Genomic DNA, 18,648 nt, shown 5'->3' with positions numbered 1-18,648 from the left:
ATGAAAGACAAATTAATACAATAAATATCTCCAACAGGTGATATTTCTAGATGAATGTGTGTCTTCTTTTATACAAATTCGTGGATCTGTTCCATTATTTTGGGAGCAACCTGGCTTACAGGTACGAAGGATATCACTTTTCTGTTGCATTTCCATGTAATAATTGAATAAACAACTATTTAGAGGACAGGTAACCAATACATTCTGGAAAAAATTGTGCCTATGTGGAGACTAGAAAACATAATTGTTTAAATTGTCAGATTTATGAAGAGATTAGAGTTGCTTCAGTCTTGCTTATTTGTATATCAAGTGATTTTAAAAGAGCTTTCCTCTTTGAATGCTTCTTATTTCAACTACTATAATACCCAGCCAGGATTTAGAGAGCACTAAGTTGGGGAACTACTTACAAGAATCTTGACTATTGGAAGATCATGAAGATTAGAAGGCTCAATCCTAACAAGATTGAGTGGCCATGGTTGTTTTGGCCCTCTGGGTTGGGGACTTTTTCACCTTTGGACTTGGATGGGTTTGCACTTCCCCACTTGAGATTAGGGTACAGCTTTGGTTTTGGAGAAGACTCCTAAGAATTCCGTGTATAGCCAAGAAAATAAAGAAGTCATAGAATGAATCTGGAATTCTCACTCAAGACAATTTATCTAGGCTCAAATTATCATTTTGGACACATCTTGCAAAGACTTAGATCTTTGAAGAGCTCTAAAATGCTAGGGAAAATGGAAGGAAAGAGAAAGGGGACAACTACAGCAAGATGGATGGACTCAGTTCCAGTGGCAATGGGTAGAAATTTGAGTTGTTAAGAAATAAAATTTGTTGAATCTAAATTTTTGAGTGAAACAAAAAATGAATGCAAGGACAAAGTAATTAAATCATTTTTTGGTTTCAGGTAGGATCTCATCGTGTCAGAATGTCAAGAGGATTTGAAGCAAATGCACCAGCCTTTGACAGGTAAAATTCTTTTTCTAGAAGAATGGATTAATAATATCATATTTACTAATTCTAATATCATATATCTTCAAAATTAATAAACATGTGATTAATCTCAGTGGGACTAAAATGAACCTAAAGATTAACATGTGCATTGTTGAACTCTGATTTAACATTTTGTAACATACACTTTATGTTTGGATCTTAACAGTTTAAAAGCAATCATATTTTATTTTCTACTGAGTAATGAATCTATGTCAGAAGTAAACTTTGCTATAAACTGTAACTTGGCTTTACCTTAAAGATTACAATTCTTTTGTACAGATTACATATAATTTCATATGGCAAAGTACAAAGAGATGGAAGAGGAAGAACCTTCTTCTATCTATTTAGTAGTAGCTAAAGACCAAGAGCATCTTCCACTTAGAAGTTTAAAATTGCTAGACTGTTGCCACTCTCAAGGATAACAGATTTTTTTCACTTTGCAGGCATTTTCATACTCTTAAAAATATATATGGTAAGCAGATAATTGTGAACCTTCTTGGTTCAAAAGAAGGGGAGCATATGCTTAGCAAAGCTTTTCAGGTAAGAATATTATAAATTTTACTAAATTTGTCATTCTGGCAATATTGAACTAGCTGTACAGTTATCAAACTCTTACATTCATAAAAAAAGAATAATTGGGTTACTTTGCAACTCATTTCCTTGTAATAGTTGAGTTTAAAAATCAATCATTTTGTCTCTGATACTCAGATTATCAGTCTTTTGTATTTAAAAACATGGAGTTGCTTTGAGTCTGGAAAGTATAAACCAATTAAAATTAGTCCACTGTCAATTTAGTAAAATGCTATATTAATAACATAAAATTATTAAAAAATCTAATGATTAATATCTAATCAGTATTAATTCATAATGAATTAATACTGATTTTATAGAGGAAATTCAGGCCTTATAAATGACAAATGAAGCATCACTAGCAATGTCAGTAATCCAACTAAAGCATCTTGATTTTCAGAAAGTATCTTACATTAATTTCATAGAAGCATGGCATTTTATCTAGAACTTACTAAAATGCTCTTTTACAAATATTAATAATAAAAGCAAACAAAATATCAGTTGTTGGCAGTATCATATTTTTAGCACTACTGAAGTCATATAATGTTTCACTGGCATCTACTGGTTCTGGACACTGACTTGTTTGCCTTTTCTTCTGCCATCTCATTAGAGCCATTTGAAGGCATCTGAACATGCTGATGACATCAAAATAGTAAACTTTGACTATCATCAAATGGTGAAAGGAGGAAAAGCAGAAAAGCTGCACAGTGTTCTTAAGCCACAGATCCAGAAATTCTTTGAATGTGGATTTTTTTACTTTGATGGAAAAGAAATTAAAAGGTTTGGTTGTTTCACTTCCGTTAACTTGTAAATAGAAAATTATACTTTGTTTTTGCATTAATAGTGCACTTTATCCTGTGCTGTACTTTTTCTAGTTCTGCAGTATAAATGGTGAAAGTCATTGTGACCTGCCAGTTTTGCACAAATGTATCTGTAATAACACTTATCTTCATCTTTGGTTCTTAACTAAAATTGTGTTTAAGAGTTTAGTTTGCATGCAGATAGTTTAATCTTCTTCTTCTTGTACTTGGTACAGATCACAAAGTGGTACTATAAGAACAAACTGCTTGGATTGTTTAGATAGAACAAATAGTGTGCAGGCTTTCATTGGCTTAGAGGTAAGAATCAAATTGTATTCCAGAGTTATAGTTTGGGGAAAAAATATTGAAATTTATGCTCATTGAATGATATAACTTAAATATTAAAACCCCTTATAAGAGGATGAATTATTTTTTCCATTTTATTTTTCATTTTTGTAAGAGAATAAATGACGACATACAAGTTTAATAAATTATTCTTCTTATCCTCATTGAGCAAATCATAACAAAGTCCAATGCCAGGTTTCCTGTCCTTTATTTTCCTTGTAGAGTTAAACTTCAGTTTCAGAGAATTAGTGGTGCTATACATACTTATATAATCATTTTATTGGAAGTAAAATTAACTAAAAAAAAGTTCCTGATACAAACATTCCTGATACTGACACATTTTCAGGAACCATGTGTTTTTCTGCTTAGCACTGGGGTAAATTACTGAGCTACAATCTAAATGCCTACAACCAGATGTTTTTAGAGTCTGAAAGTATCAACAATTAATGTACAATATAAAAATTTCCTTGAAAGCATTTTTCACAAGCTCATCTTTTTTTCTTTAATCTCTCCTTTTAATAGCCATCTATTGACAAAATATCTTGAAGAGTGAAGGAATTGTGATTAGAAAAAGAACTATGTCTGTGAAAAACATTACATTTTGTTCTCACATGCTTTTGAAACAGCATACTGTGAAACTCTCAGTAGAGAAGTTCTTCCCAATGCATATACAGCAATACTAAAACTTTTGGAGTATGGAAGGATTGTTTACTATATCATGGGGAGACACAACATGCAGAGTCCTGCTAAATTTGAGCGGTAGAGAATAAGATTAGGCTTTCAGTGGACAACTAGATATAACAGTGCACTTATTTTAATCAAAAGATATATTGAGGTTAACTTTTCCATTTATTTATTTGTCTGCCTTCTGCATCCATATGCATACTGTCAAACACATCTACTGGCATGTTCATCATTTTCAAACAGTCTCAGCAGATTTTTCAGTATACCCAGGTTTCTATTTCCAGATGGTCTCAATTCTCCATGACAATATTAATCTCAAAACTTGGTTTGGAACACATGGGAGTATGTTCTTTTTGAACTGATAAACAGACCTGGCTGCTTTGGAAACTGTTCTGTCCTGTATTATCCATCTCTTTGTGTGCATAGTTTTTTCCTATGTCCAAGCTGACAAATTCCTAACTGCAAATGAGATTTTGAAATCCATATCAAACCATAATTTCTGATTCTGATAGTGTTCTGAAAGCATTTTCAGTTTCCAAATTATAGTCTGTGATAAACAAGAAACCAAGAGTTGAACAATGTGCCAAATGATAGAGTCTACATCATGTTTCCCATCTTTTAGGGCATGAGTTTGAATTGCATTTGTAATATAGAGCTGGTCTGGTGTAGTGGTTAAAGTGCTGGCCTAGAAACCAGGATATTGTAATTTCTAGACTTCCCCTAGGCATGAAAGCCAGCTGGGTGACTTTGAGCCAATCACACTCTCTCAGTCCAACCCACCTCACAGGATTGTTGTGGAGAAAATAGGAGGCAGGAGTATTAGGCATGTTCACCACCTTGAGTTAATATATAGTCTGCTTCCTAGGGCAGAGAGAGACTGGCCCAAAGTCACCCAGCTGAAAAAGGAGGACAAGAAGAAAATATTTATAGGACAGGAACCTAAGTTTTTGTTCATATTACTCCGTAGATCTTCCTGTGCACTGATAATTGTAATTATAATTAAAATTATATCATCTATAGTTAGAATATATAATTTCTATAAATTATAGAAACAGATTAAATAACAGTTTTATGAGATTGCCAAAAAGCTTTTTTTAAAAAAATTAAATGGGCTTATATTGTTTAAATCAACTTTTTCATTACTTTGTTCTAGATGCTAACAAAACAATTGGAAGTTTTAGGCTTAGCTGAAAAGCCTCAGCTGGTTACTCGATTCCAGGAAGTTTTTCGGTCCATGTGGTCTGTTAATGGTGACTCAGTCAGTAAAATATATGCTGGTACTGGAGCTCTTGAAGGAAAAGCAAAGGTAGTATTTTAATAGTAAATTCACTATTGTTATTTATCGATGTCTTAACTCTCTAGATCTTTCCTGTATTTTGGACTATGTTGTAATCCCAGTGAAGTGCTGTGTTTATCCTTGAGTTAGTATATTTATCAATTTCAACCTCTTTTAGTCCTTTTTCTGTAGCTCTTTATCTTTATTGTTTAAAGTTCATATAAATGGCTCAGTTATAAAAACTAACATTTGTTTTGTTTTTCCATTTCCTTTGCTACATTTTGCAGATAATCTTATAGGTCTAGCTCCTTAATGTGTCTGACTAACCACATTGGATATATGTTTTACATAGCTGTCAGAGCAGCTGTAAGTGGTGCCGTATAATTAGTCAAGCTAAAAGTTTAATATAAATTGTCTTTGGCTGAGTTGCCTGTGTGTTGCATATGAAGACTAAATGAGACATATATTTTAGATAAGGCTTTCTGTGTATTTTGTCTATGACTTTTCAGAAGCTTGCTTTTTTAGGTCATAGTCATTAAATTGAGGAAAATAGCATATCCTGTAACATTTTCATTGCATGAATTTTTGTGATAGTACTTAAACCATGAATTAAGATGACACTTTGTTCAAGTTAGAACCTGAAATTGAAATATTATTTCAGTTTTCTCTAGTCTTTAACATCTTAACTAATCTTTCTTTTGCTTTTCTCTTGGTTCATTTCTATTGCCTGATATGTAATTGGTGAGTGTAATTCTTGAATATTGTCAAATGTTCTATATTGTGTTTAAAAAATACTTATGCGCACCAAACTTTAAAGGAACAAAATGGTAACATTTGATCTGAACCCTTGTTTAGTCTTTTCAAGGATAGCTTTCCCATTAGGGTAGATTTTATTGTTTAAAGGCCTCTGTTGCATTCTTAAGTATAGTTATTTCAGACCTCAAAAATTAGCATAGAATTAATGCAGTATAAATATTTTTAGTTTAAAAAACTTTTGCTTTCAACGATTTCTGCCCTCCAGGATTGGCTACAAATGTTACTATGCAATATTAAGAAACCATAAAAATAGTCCAAAATATATATGGAAAAAAGATAAATTTGAGATAAATAAAGCAACTTTAGCTTGATTTCTAAAACATAGTACTGATTGAGCAGGTAGATATGACTGTGGAACTGATTGTATATTGGCAGAACTATGTGTGGGCAAATAACGCACAGCTAAGATTCTTATTAAAAATAAAATAGGCTGGAATGATACAGTGAATATACTTTCATAATATACACTTTACTTAATTTAACAGTGATCCTGAAACATGCCAAAATATCTAGAAGATATTTTTGCATTTATTTCAGTAAGTGTTCAGCTGTGAAGTATAGAATGTTTTGAAAAATAAATACTGAGAATTTGAAGATGTTATTTCGTCCTATAGACAAGGTGGGCAACCTGATGCCTTCTGTTTTTAAAATAAATATATTTTTTGTTGGATTACAACTCTCATGATCTTTTTCTGTTCACCGTGATTGGCTAAGAACAATGAAAGTTGAAATTTAAAAACTGCAGGGTGTTATGCTGCCTGTAGAGCATATCAAATGTTGAAGGAAGGATTTTCCTTCTATTTCCCTTCTTTCTAAATTTAAATTATGATTTGAACACATTCACACACACACATATAGGTAGATGCATATGCATTATAAATGTGTTGTAAATACATATTTGTTTTTGTGTAACAGTTCTAAACATCTGAAAGTATCAGCATTGTATTGTCAGTAATAGTGTGATATTGTCATCTGATCAGCAGAGGATAATCAATATCTTACACTGCATCAACATCTAACACTGCAATTTTGTGCAGTCAACTCTATTTTTTTATATGTTTACAAGAAATTAATATTTGTTTAAGAAATTGGATTAGATGAAATATGTCTTCTGTCCATTCATGGAATCAGAGCCACTATTTGTTTTCCATAGTTGTGTGCCCTCCTTTTTCTTGGGGCGGGGTAGAGCTACAAATGTGATATGATGTCTCCTTAAATTCACCCAATCTCTCGAAAACATCCGGATATAAATTTAATAAAAAAAAAATTGTATCATTACTTGAGATGCTACAATGACATCCATTAAACAAACCAGGTCCTATTCTTTACATGGTGTTCTACCTAATATGTCAATTGCAGAAATACCTAGTATGTGGAACACTAAACTTTACTTTCTCTGTTATTTAACACATTATAAATTAACCACTAATGATATTATACAGCTTTCCCCAAACACCATTAAATTGGTTTGATTTCTTAGCAATATCTTTTCACGTGATAATTGTCAGAATGTTTCTTCAGGTAATGCATTAACATTTATGCCTGTGTCTAACTGAAATCTTATTATGATTTTATCAGCACATACTGAGCCATGCCATCCCTTCAAATTTTGGGGGCAGATTTTACAGACATCCATAAATAAACTGTCCACGTTTATCTGATGCAGTTTACAGTATCCATGTTCTTTAATTGTTTGTAGCAATACGAGTTGTACATGCCCTCACAATGCAGTATTTATTTATTGCAATTGTTTTTCAAATGTGGGGCAGCTCCAAGGAGGATGCAGCCTATCACAGCTTCCTTTTTTGGACTTTAGGCTGAACAGTTCTCCGTTATTTTCCGTGTAAATTCTTACTTTTGTATCATCTTGCATTCACAGCACTGAGTTCAATCAAACACTGCCTCCAGAGCCATAGCTTGTAACTGACTGACTGCTACCAAAGTAGTCCTACAGATCTTCATTTTTTTAAAAGTCAATTCTGTGTCCTGCAAATTTAGTTATAACCCTATTTTATCTCTATTCCAGTCATCCATGATAGTTCAAAACTCACAGCTGTCACTTTTGGCTGTAGTTCAGTGATAATTTGATTAAGAGCCTCAAACTGAAACATATTATTTACTCTAACAAGTACTACTCAAAAACAATGTTCTTACATGGGATGCAGAATCACTCCAGGACTTCCTCTAACTGTGGGACTTTATCCTTCTCCTCTCCCAAGAAAACCAAAGTGTTATAAATTGGACATGCATCTTCTTCTATTCAGTGTAACAATTATTTCAGTTTTTGACGTATTTCCCCCTGCAGTTAAATGTATCCTAAACTCCTTCTCCTGCTTCTTCTAATTTCCTGCAGTGTTACCCTGTAACACCAGGACCAGCGGGGGGCCAAAGGTATCCATTCTGATCAAACACATTTATTCTTCTGCAGTAAGCCCATATCTTCAAGCAAAACTACTTTTGACAACATGTAGTATGTAACACACTTTAGCTTTGGGCAAACTTGAAGTAAACCATCTATTCAGCCCAGCAAAAGTGCAAGAGGGACAGACAATGAGAGAGAATATGCAGCATTCTCTCGAGATGGAGAGAAGCAAATCCACACAAGTGTTGTAGATGTACGAAAAGAGATGAAATACAAATAAATTAAAGGGATATAACATCACAGGGAGGAAAAAAGTGTCAGGAGTACCTCGCCTGCCTCCCTTCTCCAATGCAAGCAGATCCTACTAAGTCTGGAAATAACCCATTGCAACTAAAACTCTTAAGAATAAGGTTTATAGCATCTGGTAAATAAATAGCTTTGTAATAGAAGCATATTTGCTACTTTTGATAAAGGCAAAGATGTGCATGACTATGCTATGTAATTTTTGTCACACCCATTTAGATACGTTTTTGGTTTATATTTCTAAGTATTTTATGTCTGTTTTTGATTCTATCCCAACCTAAAACATAGTGTTAATTTACACATTTGTAATAACTGAGTTTAATACTCCATGAAATCTAGTTTACTTAATAGAAGACTCTAAGCTGATTTAGAATCGCATTATATGTACTTGCCAAACTTTTGTAAATAACTTATAAAATATTTATACATTTTCCTTCCTACCAGGCTGGGAAGCTGAAGGATGGTGCACGTTCTGTGACCAGAACAATTCAAAATAACTTTTTTGATAGCTCAAAACAGGAGGCCATTGACGTTTTGTTGTTGGGCAATACCCTAAATAGTGATTTAGCAGACAAAGCACGGGCTCTGTTAACCACCAGCAGTTTACGTGGTATGTGTTTTTAGATTCTTAATATGTATGACTGCTAATAAAATTGTGGTTGCATCCAAAGTTTCATTTCTGCATGTGGAAGATATAGCTGCCCAGAATCAATTTGAAGTCGGGTGGCACCAAAATCTAAATAAATGAAGTATCCTTTTTGCAAGAGGATTGTATATTAAAAAAAAAGAGATGAAACCAAGAATAATTATTTTGCAAACATTTTTGCAGAAGTACGATAATTGCTTAAAGTCCATATACTGCATTATTTCACTACACAAATTCATAGAGTACTGTGGAAAAACAGTAGCATTTTTTTCTGTTCATGGTTTTTTGAGATATTGTATTCTGTGTGCTCTAGGAAAATTTCAGTGTTCATTCTATAACAACAATCCCCTTTCTTTAAATAGTCTGCTATGGTTTAGTTAGATTATTTTTGAGAACCTCAGAAAATAAGAGTCTCACATTTATCATATCTAGAGAGTACGTATGAATGGACTGTATTAATACAAGATCAAATCCCACATCTATCTATACTTGCTTATACTTTAAAGTATAAATGTCTAGATCCTGGTTCTGGAAGTCTGAACAGTAATTTCAAAGTTTAGTTAATTAAATTTGCATTTTAGGGCTACATGACATTATATAGATGGCTATATTATATACAATACTCTGCAATAAACTAGGGAATTGTGATTTTGTAGTAATTTTTTCTAACTTTTAAAAGTTCAGTGTAAAGTATCCTGGAAACCTTATAATGTAACTTGGTAACATCTAACTGTTCAGTTAATTTATTTTCTTTCCTTTCTCATTGCATCCATAGTTTCAGAGCAGACTTTGCAATCAGGTAGAGTATAGCACCCATAATTATCAATATCTGGAATGATAGTCAATGTTAAATTATTTTTAGATGTTTTTCTTATCTTGAAATGCATGCAGAGTATTTTATGCATTCTTATAAACAGTCTGACCTATTATCCCAGGAACTATTTCCAGTCTGTTAGTTTCAGACGTATTCAATCTTAAGTCCATCTTATTTCTTAAACAGTTTGCAAATGTTTTACAAGATATACAGAATTGTATTATGTTTCTTCTTAATAATATGTATATTTGTATGTACTTCTCCCTAATATATGCATTTTATCAAGAAATCTATTGGAGATTCAGAGAGGAGTGTAGTCTGAAGGCTAAATACATTCTGTTCTATAATTCAATAAACTCTAATGGTTAGTTTATATATCAACCAAATAAAATTAAGTTAGCAGTGAGCTTCTGATTTGCTTCTTTCCAAGTTGGCAGAAAGGAAAAACAAAAGAAGCCCCTCTTTCTGTTAATATGCTGTTGAATTTGCTGCTACTCTGTTGACTAGTTGTTTATTTGGCTTAGTATTGTGTGTGATGATTGGAAATGAGTCTCTTAAGATTTCAGGCTGCAGTTTTTCACAGCCCTGGCTGGACATGACAGGTATTGAGTGTGGAAACCTCTGCATATTAGGATAATAGTTTGAAAAGAAATACAGAAGAGGTTATTTGCAACTCTTATATGTTTGTAAATTTCTTCTGAGGCAGATCCAAACCAATACAGTCAGTCAACCAGTACAATAATGGTTCTGTGGATTTAGTATTTGGTGTGCAGTTTGGTTACAAAAGAAAAGGAATTTGAATTATGAAAAGCCCACACTAGATTTTGCAAGTTTTCTAGTTGTGAGGCTTGTGTTTAATAAAGTAAGGTTGTTTGAATGCATAACAAACAAAGCAAAGGCAAGAAACTATAGAGCATAGAAAGACTTCCTTCTTATTTTGAAATATATACCCTTTGTGTACCCCCTGCAATTCTCTAGACAAATCTCAGTGCCTCTGCTTTGTGCCTCTGTGTGTTCTGGATTATTTATTTTGATTGTAGTTTATATTCTATAGAGCCGTGAATACATATTTTACATTAGGATTAACAGCTGAAATTGAAAACTAGTTGTGAAAACAGTAGAACAGGAAGGAGATATAGTGGTTTACCTTTTTCAGGTCTCTCTGTTTTGAGTCTTCAGTGTATATTTCTGGGTATTTTCAAATGTGACCTCTACAAGTGATAGTATACCTGCTTGCTTAAAAAAATAAGCCCTTTGTAATTACTTAATAAATTTAATATATAACTCAGTATTCTGCTATGATTTAAAAAATACATAGAGTTCTGCTGAGATAAGTATAGGGATGTAAATGCTCACAAGTCAATATCTCTTCATGTTGAAAGGTTAGAGAATTCTGATGACTATATAGATTCTGTCATTGTCAACTACTTGCATGTGACAAATCCTGCAGATTGTGTGGAGGCCATCTGATAAGAATTGGGCTTATAGGTAATAGTGGTACATGTGCGTGTAGGGTGTTTTTAGGAGCATGGCCTTATTTTCAAGTCTGGTTATAATAATAATCTTACCAACGAATACAAGTTGGCCTACTGAGACAGATTCCACATGATCAGAAGCATCTGTCATGGTGAATTGTTTCCTATTATCCATGATCGTAGAGTGTGAAACTGCCAACAATTCATTTAGAAATATTTAAATTTAATTAAATGTTAAATTTTAGAGAAGTGCAGTTGCTTTTAATAATAAGGTAAATTGGAAAGCAAAGCAAATGTCAATAGCCACTGAGTCTGTTACATTTTTTGTACTGAAGTTTGATGGGGTTTGTCATTATTTTATGTGTATTTCTATATTGTCCTTCTAAAATAATTAGATGAGTATAGTTACTTTCAAGGGCTACAAGGTATGTGTTCATAACAAAGTTAGTCAACCAATATAATAATGGTTCTGTGGATTTCCTTTAGTGTTTGGCATGTAGAATTCACAGATGTTAAAAATTGTTTTGAGGTAAAAATGTGGACAAACTCATTATAGTTGTATTCTGTATCAATCTGTACTCTTCTGTAGTATGCATTCTAAATAAAAACACTATTTCCTATCAAAACACAAAACATATGAAGTCCAAAAGACACCCTTGAAGAAAATATGAGGAAATTTTGTTTTAATACGTGTGAAAGAGAATCTCATGGTACCTTAGAAACCAACACATTATTTCAAACTTTTGTGGATTATACTTCACTTTATCAGATGCAAATTAATACATAAATGAATATATTAGTCTTGAAGGTGCTTCACAACTCCTGGTTGTTTTGCCTGAAAAGCTAACATGGCTACCCTTCTGGAAACTGCTTTAACAAATGACATTTTTTAGTTATAATACTATTGGATAGTAATTTGTATACAGAGTAATAGCTTATAGTAGAATATCATTAGGACAAGGCAACAGTTTCCAGTTGGGAGTGCATTCAAGGGAGTGCAAAGATGAGACATTAAAAAAAAATATTGGTATGATTCCTTTTTTCATGCTCTTTGCCAAGTAGGTGCACTTGTTGCATCGGCGGAGAGGCCGCAGTATTTCCTGGAAAGTGATAGAACATTTTTCACTTTTCTAGTATGCTTATGAATATTCAGGACAGTTTGGTTTTGCCTGCTGAGTGGTAGTGGGATATAGAATACATAAAACAATATACATAAGTGACAGTAATAGTAAATGGCAATACCAGAGCATGTAAATTAATTTGTATTTGTAAACATAAAATAACATGGCCACTATTAAAAAGGAAGTACAGTGAATACAATAGAAACTTTGGCTTCACTGTCATGGGAAAAATGGGATCGATAGTCCTCAGTTTAAAGAATGACACTGGGTTTTTAGCAATGATGTCATGAGTTTTAGGGAATATCTTACAATAAACAACAGCACTTTGAAAGATAAGCTTTGGTGCTAAAATTCAGATTTTGAAACATCTAAATTTGGACTTTATGGAGCTTTTCATCATGTTTGTCCAAAGTGGTAGAAGCGTCTTATGAACTGTCATTGTTCATCATTAAAACCAAGAAAGTGCACAACATGGGAGAAATATTTGCTGAAAGTAGCTGTTATTGTGCAACTTGCTGAAAGCAAGAAAAAATACTTGTCGAGGTTTACATCCCAAATGGACATCACTGTCTTATTTAGAATTTGTTTTAAGGTTCTGTCTGCCACTAAGAAGAGAATCAAATGTGAGTTTAGTTTCTCTTCTTAGCAGCAGGCAGACAATATAAGAAACATAAACCCTAAACTATCTGTTGGTGGCTCTTAGAAAGCACTGTGGGGAAAGACCAAACACGCATGGTCAGACTCAATCACAGTAAATCATAAACCATAACAAACTTGTTCTATGTTTATACAAAATAAATGGCAAATCTGCTAGTTCCAAAAAAGTTAAGCAACATACCTGTTAAAATGATGGGGATTTTTAAACATGGCTAAATGTGAGTTTTAAAGAATTTCTAGTTTAAAACATGCTTCAGAACTCAGTTCTCATTATCTGGAGCTATCACTTGAAAAATAGATAAAACCTTATTAAATGGGAAATATACTTGCTGTTTTGAATACATTTTTTGTTCAGTTATTTTTAAAGCTTAATGCTTCCGCACATGCTTCTGGCTTGCTAACTTGGAGGTTTCACATTTTACTTACAAAGTAAAATATTTCTGTGTAAACAATGTTTTGTAGCATCAGCACAAATACTGAAGAGCATGTGTGAGAACTTTTATAAGTATTCAAAGCCCAAAAAAATTCGAATTTGTGTTGGAACATGGAATGTCAATGGTGGAAAGCAATTTCGAAGCATTGCCTTTAGAAACCAGACTCTTACTGACTGGCTTTTGGATGCCCCAAAGATAGCTTGCATCAGTGAATTCCAAGGTAATCCTTGCTGTAATATTGTTATTGAATTTATTTGGATTTTTATTCACTCTGATCTTTATTCTTTAAAACAATTGACAGAATTTTCATTCTTAAATTTCAGATCGAAGGAGCAAGCCTATTGACATCTTTGCTATAGGATTTGAAGAAATGGTAGAGCTAAATGCAGGAAACATTGTGAGTGCAAGGTAGGTGCCAGTGCTTTATAAATATCAATCAAACTGTCAAACTGTAAAATATTTTCAAAAACACAATTACTTCCTTGAATAATTCAGAACCTAAAATCAAGTGCTGATACTTGCCCCTGAAACAGAACTTGCCTACTCTGAATCCTTGCTGTGAATGTCCTGCAGCTTTTTCCTGCAACAGGCCTGGACAGTTGCTATGAATGCTTACATGCAAAGTGTTACAGCTTGCTTTTTAAACTAACAGTATATATAGCTACTACAAAAGGAGCAAATATGAATTCACCATGACTATGCTTTCTTATTCTACAGTTTGGTGTAGTGGTTAAGGCACTAGACTAGAAACCGGGAGACTGAGAGTTCTAGTCCTGCCTTAGGCACGAAGCCAGCTGGGTGTCCTTGGGCCAGTCACTCTGTCTCAGCCCTAGGAAGAAGGCAATGGCAAACCATTTTTGCAGTCGTGCCAAGGAAACTGCAGAGACTTGTCCAGACATCACCAGGAGTCAATACTGACTGAAAGGCACCAACCCCCCTTTCTTATTTATTTATTTGTTTATTTAATCAATTTGTAAAACTGCCCATCTCAGATCTCAGGAAATTACTGTTCTGTTAGTCTGAACAGTAACAAATAGAATAAAAACAATGACATAATAAATACAAAAATTAAATACAAGGATTAAAATACATAGCAGCTGAGGAAAACAACACAGTCATTGGTCCTAATATAGCCAGGAGAAGGAACCTTTTACACACTCGGGGCTTCAGGCCCAAGAACAGAACCAGGTCTTTAGTGCCTTATGAAAGGCCAGCAGGGCTGGGGCCATCCTAACCTCCGGAGGGAGAATGTTTCATAGGGTGGGCACTATGGCAGAAAAGGCACACCTCCTGAGCCCTGCCAACCAGCATTCCTTAGTTGACAGGACCCAAAGCGTGCCCATTCTGAAAGACCACATTGGGTAGGTACAAACAACTGAGGAGAGACGGTCCCTCAAGTACTCGGGTCCCAAATCATGAAGGGCTTTAAAGGTAACAGCCAGCAGCTTGAATTGCACTTGGAAGCACAGTGGCAATCAATGCAGCAGTGTAGTGGTGTTATATGCGCCAAATAACCAGCACCATTGACTACACATGCTGCCACATTCTGCATAAGTTGAAGCTTCCAAATGCTCTTCAAAGGCAGCCTCACGTAGAGCGCATTGCAGTAGTCTAGACAGGAGGGCATGAGTGACAGTGAGCAGGGCCTCCAAGTCCAGGAAAGGGCGCAACTGGCACACAACCTGAAGGCGTGTAAAGGCTCTCCTAGCCATGCCTGCCATCTGAATCCAGGAGGACCCCCAGATTATGTGCAGAGTCTGTCTGAGGCAGTGCCTCCCCATCCAGAACCAAAGGTGGAAAATTCCCAGCACAGAAGCTCCAAACACCCAAAGTTACTCTGTCTTGCTTGGGTTGAGCTGAAGTCTGTTGCACCCCATGCAGGCTCCCACAGCCTCCAGACACTGGGACAGGATGTCCATGGCATCATTCAGACAGCCTGGGCTGGAGATATAAAGCTGGGTATCATCAGCATACTGGTGACACTTTACCCCAAACCGTCAGATGATCTTATCCAGTGGCCTCCTGTAAATGTTAAACAGGAGGGGAGAGAAAATCGAGTCCTGCAGCACCCCTCAAGGCAGGAGTTGTGGGCTGGACCTCTCCCCCAACTGAAATCTGCCTCAGAGGAAGGAGGAGAGAACCAGCACAACACTGTACCTCCTACCCCCAGCCCCCAGAGCCAGTCCAGAAGGATACTATGATAAATGATACCAAAAGCCGCTGAGAGGTCAAGAAGAGCAAGGATGGACACACTACCCCCATCCCACTCCTCCCAGAGTGTATGTATTAGTATGTTCTGGTATTAAAATAATAAGTGAAATGGCTATTTGCATTAGTTTCAAAAGCACATCACAATAATGGAAATAATTACTTCTGTATATTTTGTAGACAGTTACTGCAGGCATTTTTGTTGTGTCCCATATGTCTTTCCTGTTTGGATGAAACATTGCTACAAGTTCTTGCTATACTGTTTTACTTTTTTAAAGAAGTTAATTATTTTCAGAAAAATCTGAATGCACAGGTTCTATAAAAGCTAAAGTATATTTTGTCTATACTGGCAGTACAACTAATCAGAAGTTATGGGCTGCTGAATTGCAGAAGACTATCTCAAGAGATTACAAATACGTTCTCCTGGCTTCAGAACAATTGGTGGGTGTGTGCCTCTTTGTATTCATCAGACCTCAGCATGCCCCTTTTATCAGGTAAACATACTGACATGTTAACACCCACTGTTTTAGGTCATTTTATTACTCTGATTGATGTGTGTGTATATTTCAGTTACATATTAAAGCCTTCACGAAACAGCTTATAGATACAACCACAGATAATGAATATTCCTTTCCTGCTGTCACTTTTTTGTTTCAACAGTTAAATTTTAATGCGATTGTAACTATAAAAGTAACTCATAAGGAAAAAATCATTGATATGCATTTTATTTAGTATGTGTTTAGGAACATTTTTACTGCTATAAAAGAACTGGAGAAAGCTCTCTAGAGAGAGATGTGGAGAGGCAGAAGACACTCAAACAGGGTATTTTGGAGTGTGTCAGAGACACCTGGTGATCTGCTAGAATCAAATATGTTATATGTCCCTGATAGAAATACTTGCTGCTACATCAAGTTGGATTTGATATAACTTGATTTCCTCCTTCCTCATTGCTTTTCTATTGGTGGGATGTGCATAAATTGAATAAATCCTGACCTTCCCCCCCCCACAATACTTATTCTTCTGATCAAATGTAAGTTATTTATAAAAAATAATAAAGGTAGGATAAATTTTTTTTAAAAAAAGCCAGCAGAATTTTGGATGTGGCAGTACATCTGTCATCTCATCCTATCTCAACAGCACAGGAATACTCAGTACATGAAAAATAATAGAATCCTTGAGTCATAAGAAGAGATAGTATTATAGAATTTTGAAAAATTAAGTAGAGGCAGTCAGTATGATGTTCAAGGACAGTTTGCCTAGTATCTTGGGTTCCCTGATTAATATCTTTTTAGATTTCTTTAAATTAAAAAAAAAGTGAGAAGGCTGGTGTGCTGCAAAGTAAAGTCACAGCATTTTGCATCACCTTTGGCCCTGCATTGGGTTTATTTTTAGCAATCCTTAGAAAATGGTATATGCCTATAATTACCATGTCTGTCTCTTGTCCAGAAAAAAAACAGTGGTAAATTAGGGGAGCAGAGAATGTCCAGGGTGGCTAGAGTGAGTGGCTGTGAAGAACTTCATCAATCACTCTTCTGGTAAAGCAGTACTTTGTGACTGACCGTGCCTGCTTGGACAGCCACTTTTTAGAATGCCTTTGACATGCTCTCAAAATTCCAAATAGGAGTGGGAAGATAAAGCATTTACTGAGTGAGAGAACAGGGAGTAACAAGTTAGTAAATAATGGAGTTCAACTAAGCAGACATTTATTCATAGATGCAAAAAGGAAGATGGGAACATCTGCAGAGTAAAGGTACAGGAATGCCTTAGGTTTTTAGCATTAGAAGACCAGGCAGAGGGCCTCCTGACAATTTGATCCAGGAGGTTCAAAACTTAGGTAATCGAAGGGACATCTCTTTAACATATCCTGTTTTGGTTTAAATTACCGAATTAACTAACTGAATTAACTCTTAACACGTTTTTCATGTTATCCTAGTTAAAATAATCATGTAAGTTCTGTTTTTTTAAGGAAAACAGTATTTTGCCCTAGTTCCAAGTTGGCTATAGTCATAATCATTCTAAGGTCTTATGGGTGCTGTCCATGGTATATTGTAGCAAATACGTGTGCTATTTTGCAAAAAAAAAAAAAAAAAAAAGCTCACTTTGAGATTGGAAGAATTTATCTCCCATAATATGTTCTATTCAAATAGACAGTATCTGGTATTTTGATTCCAAAATGTTCCCAACCAACATGAACCCAAAGATTCAGGTTTGAAGCTGATAGAAGAACAAATATTTGGCTTGGTAAAATACTACACTGTTACATGAATATCATTGTGCAGGACCACTGAATATACTCAGGGATAGAATCTGATCACCTGTGACAGTTACAATTACCTGCAAGTGATAAGACATAAATGCTTTGAAAACTTGAACAAAAAATGAAAATAACTTATCTTTTGACTAGCTAATTGAATTCATTTTAACTTTCATTCTAGGGATGTTGCAGTAGACACTGTAAAGACTGGTATGGGAGGAGCTACTGGTAATAAGGGTGCAGTAGCAATTCGAATGTTGTTTCATACATCCAGTCTTTGCTTTGTATGCAGTCACTTTGCTGCAGGGCAGTCACAAGTCAAAGAGAGAAATGAAGATTTCATGGAAATATGTCGTAAACTGAGCTTCCCAATGGTAAGGTGAAATTAGATCCCCTAATTCAGATATTGTCTAAAAAGATTCTAATAAATGCCCGATTTTAAGACGCCCATTTTAAGTGAAATTAGCCAGATATCTTTTCTTTCAAATGGAGATTGACAAAAGATTGTGAATGCAAATATTACCTATAATTTAATAACAAATATGTGTTGTACCCATGTTCAAACAGGCTGCAATGATTTCTTCATGTGTTTCAGGGAAGAATGCTTTTTTCACACGACTACGTGTTTTGGTGTGGTGATTTTAATTACCGTATAGATCTTCCTAATGAGGAAGTAAAAGAACTAATTCGGCAGCAGAACTGGGATGCTCTTATTGCAGGAGATCAACTTATTAATCAGAAAAATGCAGGGCAGGTAAGTTTGCAAGTTTCCTTTGAAGATATATGGTTTTCCTCTTTGCTGCTTATTGTTGAGTGTTGCATAAGTTAATATTTTCAGTATTTGAGGCTGGTTAGTCATCTGGCCTTTTAGAAGTATTACTAGTCTGATGTGTTGT

At 34.7% G+C, this 18,648-nt stretch overlaps 1 protein-coding gene across 3 annotated transcripts in view; it reads left to right on the top strand.

Annotated features, from left to right (window-relative positions):
• Window positions 1–18,648, top strand: part of SYNJ1 (synaptojanin 1) — a 50,794-nt gene that overhangs the window by 8,638 nt on the left and 23,508 nt on the right. For 2 of the 3 annotated variants that reach the window (XM_088144628.1, XM_088144630.1), the window contains exons 5-17: window positions 38–121; window positions 902–963; window positions 1,431–1,527; window positions 2,168–2,337; window positions 2,594–2,675; window positions 4,540–4,692; window positions 8,588–8,753; window positions 9,565–9,588; window positions 13,319–13,510; window positions 13,614–13,698; window positions 15,852–15,992; window positions 17,934–18,126; window positions 18,348–18,506. In XM_088144628.1, the coding sequence (XP_088000754.1) occupies window positions 38–121; window positions 902–963; window positions 1,431–1,527; window positions 2,168–2,337; window positions 2,594–2,675; window positions 4,540–4,692; window positions 8,588–8,753; window positions 9,565–9,588; window positions 13,319–13,510; window positions 13,614–13,698; window positions 15,852–15,992; window positions 17,934–18,126; window positions 18,348–18,506 (1,608 nt within the window). The remainder of the gene's footprint in view (window positions 1–37; window positions 122–901; window positions 964–1,430; window positions 1,528–2,167; window positions 2,338–2,593; window positions 2,676–4,539; window positions 4,693–8,587; window positions 8,754–9,564; window positions 9,589–13,318; window positions 13,511–13,613; window positions 13,699–15,851; window positions 15,993–17,933; window positions 18,127–18,347; window positions 18,507–18,648) is intronic. The other variant, XM_025164271.2, reaches the window with a different exon arrangement.

Source organism: Python bivittatus, unplaced genomic scaffold (assembly GCF_059951505.1).
Source record: "Python bivittatus isolate LINGU-HERP-01145 unplaced genomic scaffold, Pbiv_v1 ctg000350_np1212, whole genome shotgun sequence".
In the NCBI taxonomy this organism is placed as follows: Eukaryota; Metazoa; Chordata; class Lepidosauria; order Squamata; family Pythonidae; genus Python; species Python bivittatus.
Note: the sequence above shows the minus strand (reverse complement) of the source record. Positions and strands in the feature narration are given on the sequence as shown.